Genomic DNA, 2,631 nt, shown 5'->3' with positions numbered 1-2,631 from the left:
GCCGCCTTCTGTGTGATTCTCTCCATTCTTCTGGGGACCTGATAGGGAAAACTATCGCGCTGGGCCCTGTGGGTGGTTTTCCTTTCTTGGTTGATTGCTGCACTCAGCTACCCAAACCAGCCGCCCCCTGTCTGGGCCACTCCCCGCCCTACCTGAAGCAACCCTGTGGTACCCGCCCTTGAACGGGAGAGCTGGTTAACCCCCCCCCCCAATGATGGGGTGTCCCAAGGCAGTTTCAAGACAACCGGGGCCCCCGGTGGCTGGTGTGCGCAAGGGCTTAGCTGGTGTGGGTACTTTGAGCCTAACCAGTTGACCGCCCCTGGTTTTCTTTTTAAAAGTTGTGGGGTGGGGGGAGGCGCCGAGGCCTGGAAGTTATGGGCTCTCGGTGGGGATGAAATCCTCTTAAATCGTTGACCCGGAAGAGCTGGGCTCCGCAGCAGAGCGAGGGGGCGCGCGTGTGGTTGAGGAAGTTGGCCGCGGCTGGTAGGCTGTCCTGCGTTCGCTTCCGCGACTGCGGCACGCTCCAGATTCGGCTGCCGCCGGTGCTCTGCCTGCGGTATTCCGTCCGCCGCGGCCGCGAAGCTTCTAAGCAGCTTCCGGGGAGGCGGGTGTGCGTGCGGCCCTACACCCTCCCAGGGAGGGGGGCGGGACCCAGCCGCCACCGCGGGCGGGGGAGGGGCGGCCAGCGCTGCAACGAAACCTCACCATGGAGCCGAGCTTTGGGGCGGCGGGGCCCCGACAAGGTAACCTTCCCGCAGTTACGGCTGTGCCCCGCCCCCCCCCCAGCCTCCCGGGTCTCGGCGCTCTTCTGCGCCGGTACTGGCCGCGCGCACCAGCCGCCCGCTCCATCCCAGGCGTGGCCGGTTAGGGATTCAGGTCACGTACACCTGGGGCGTCCGCCCACTAACCGCCCTCATCTTTCTCTCCAGGTCACTTGTGATACCCCACACCATGCCCCTCAGCCTCTTCCGGCGCCTTCTCCTTGCCGCCCTGCTGCTGGTGATTATCTGGACCCTCTTCGGGCCTTCGGGCATCGGGGAAGAGCTGCTGAGCCTCTCGCTGGCCTCCCTGCGCCCGGCTCCGGCCTCCCCAGGGCCGCCCCTGGCCCTGCCCCGCCTCCTGATCCCCAATGAAGAGGCGTGCAGGGGTCCCGGCGCCCCACCCTTCCTGCTCATCCTTGTGTGCACGGCCCCAGACAACCTGAACCAAAGAAATGCCATTCGGGCTTCGTGGGGCGGGCTGCGCGAGGCCCGGGGGCTCAGGGTGCAGACTCTCTTTCTGCTCGGAGAGCCAAGCTTGTGGCATCCTACGAGGGAGCCCCACGGCATCGATCTAGTGCAGGAGGCAGCAGCCCAGGGGGACATCTTGCAGGCGGCCTTCCGGGACTCCTACCGTAACCTTACTCTCAAGACCCTCAGCGGGCTGAACTGGGCAAACAAACACTGCTCCATGGCCCGCTACATCCTCAAGACAGACGATGACGTGTTTGTCAATGTCCCCGAACTGGTATCAGAGCTGATTCGGCGAGGGGGCCGTTGGGAACAATGGGAGAAGGGCAAGGAGCCGCCTCCAAGAGAGGTTGAGGCTGGAGATGAAGACTGGGAAGTAGGGTCTGTCTTGAGGAGCCAGCCAATGCCTCTTTTGTACCTGGGCCGTGTGCACTGGCGGGTGCACCCCTCTCGGACACCAGGGAGCAAGCACCAGATATCAGAGGAGCAGTGGCCTCCCACCTGGGGCCCCTTTCCACCCTATGCCTCTGGCACAGGGTACGTGCTGTCAGCTTCTGCTGTGCAGCTCATCCTGAAAGTGGCCAGCCGGGCACCCTCTCTGCCACTGGAGGATGTCTTTGTGGGGGTAAGCGCCCGACGAGGAGGCCTCACCCCAACCCACTGTGTTAAGCTGGCTGGGGCCACCCACTACCCCTTGGACCGGTGCTGCTATGGGAAATTCCTGCTGACATCCCATAAGCTGGACCCTTGGAAAATGCAGGAAGCCTGGAAGCTGGTGGGCGGCTCTGAAGGAGAAAGGATGGCACCCTTCTGCTCCTGGCTTCAGGAAGTTTTGGGCATCCTTCGGTGTCGGGTAATAGCCTGGCTTCACAGCTGAGAGTGCCTGGGGCCACAGGAGTGAGTGAGGGTCTAGCTGGCACCCCCACAACCTTCTCTCGCCCAGGCCTAAGGCAGGGGGCCCTGACTGGCTGCAGCTACCAGTGTCCTCTATCAGATGCTCTATTACTGAAGATGGAGGAATACAGGAGAAATTCAGGGGCCTGGCCTGCCAGCCCCAGTGATGGTCACCAGGAAGAGCAAAACAATGCTGGGGCTGTCCTCTCCAGCTGTGGCACAGGAGGGGCACAAGCTCCTCAATAAACTTGTCTGTCTACCTCTTCGAGTGCAGCGTGGTCCTCACCAGGAGCCCAAGAACGCAAACCTGGGGAGCCTGGAGGCTGCCAGACCATGCTGGATGGGAAGGACATCGCCAGGGACGTGGGAAAGAGAGGAGGAAGGCCCCTAAAGAACAAGACTAAGGTCACAGTGATAAAATACAGGGTGAGGGAAGAAGGATACCATGACCCCCTCAGATCCTAGAGTAGTTCCATGCTAGGCAAAGGGAGGGGAACAGGTTCCCAAG

At 62.3% G+C, this 2,631-nt stretch overlaps 1 protein-coding gene across 2 annotated transcripts; it reads left to right on the top strand.

The window, feature by feature from the left end:
* The first annotated feature begins 471 nt into the window (after positions 1-471).
* Positions 472-2,382, top strand: B3GALT4 (beta-1,3-galactosyltransferase 4). Of its 2 annotated transcripts, none has more exons than XM_040644768.1 (2): positions 472-610; positions 930-2,382. In XM_040644768.1, the coding sequence occupies exon 2, from the start codon at positions 952-954 to the stop codon at positions 2,104-2,106; it is 1,155 nt and encodes a 384-aa protein (XP_040500702.1). In that variant the 5' UTR covers positions 472-610; positions 930-951; the 3' UTR covers positions 2,107-2,382. The 2 variants fall into 2 exon arrangements, with proteins under 2 accessions (XP_040500702.1, XP_040500701.1); XM_040644767.1 differs by lacking the exon at positions 472-610 and adding an exon at positions 636-743.
* Positions 2,383-2,631: the final 249 nt, after the last annotated feature.

Source organism: Ursus maritimus, unplaced genomic scaffold (assembly GCF_017311325.1).
Source record: "Ursus maritimus isolate PB19 unplaced genomic scaffold, ASM1731132v1 scaffold_30, whole genome shotgun sequence".
NCBI classification, from domain to species: Eukaryota; Metazoa; Chordata; class Mammalia; order Carnivora; family Ursidae; genus Ursus; species Ursus maritimus.
This window is presented reverse-complemented; position numbering and strand designations above follow the sequence as displayed.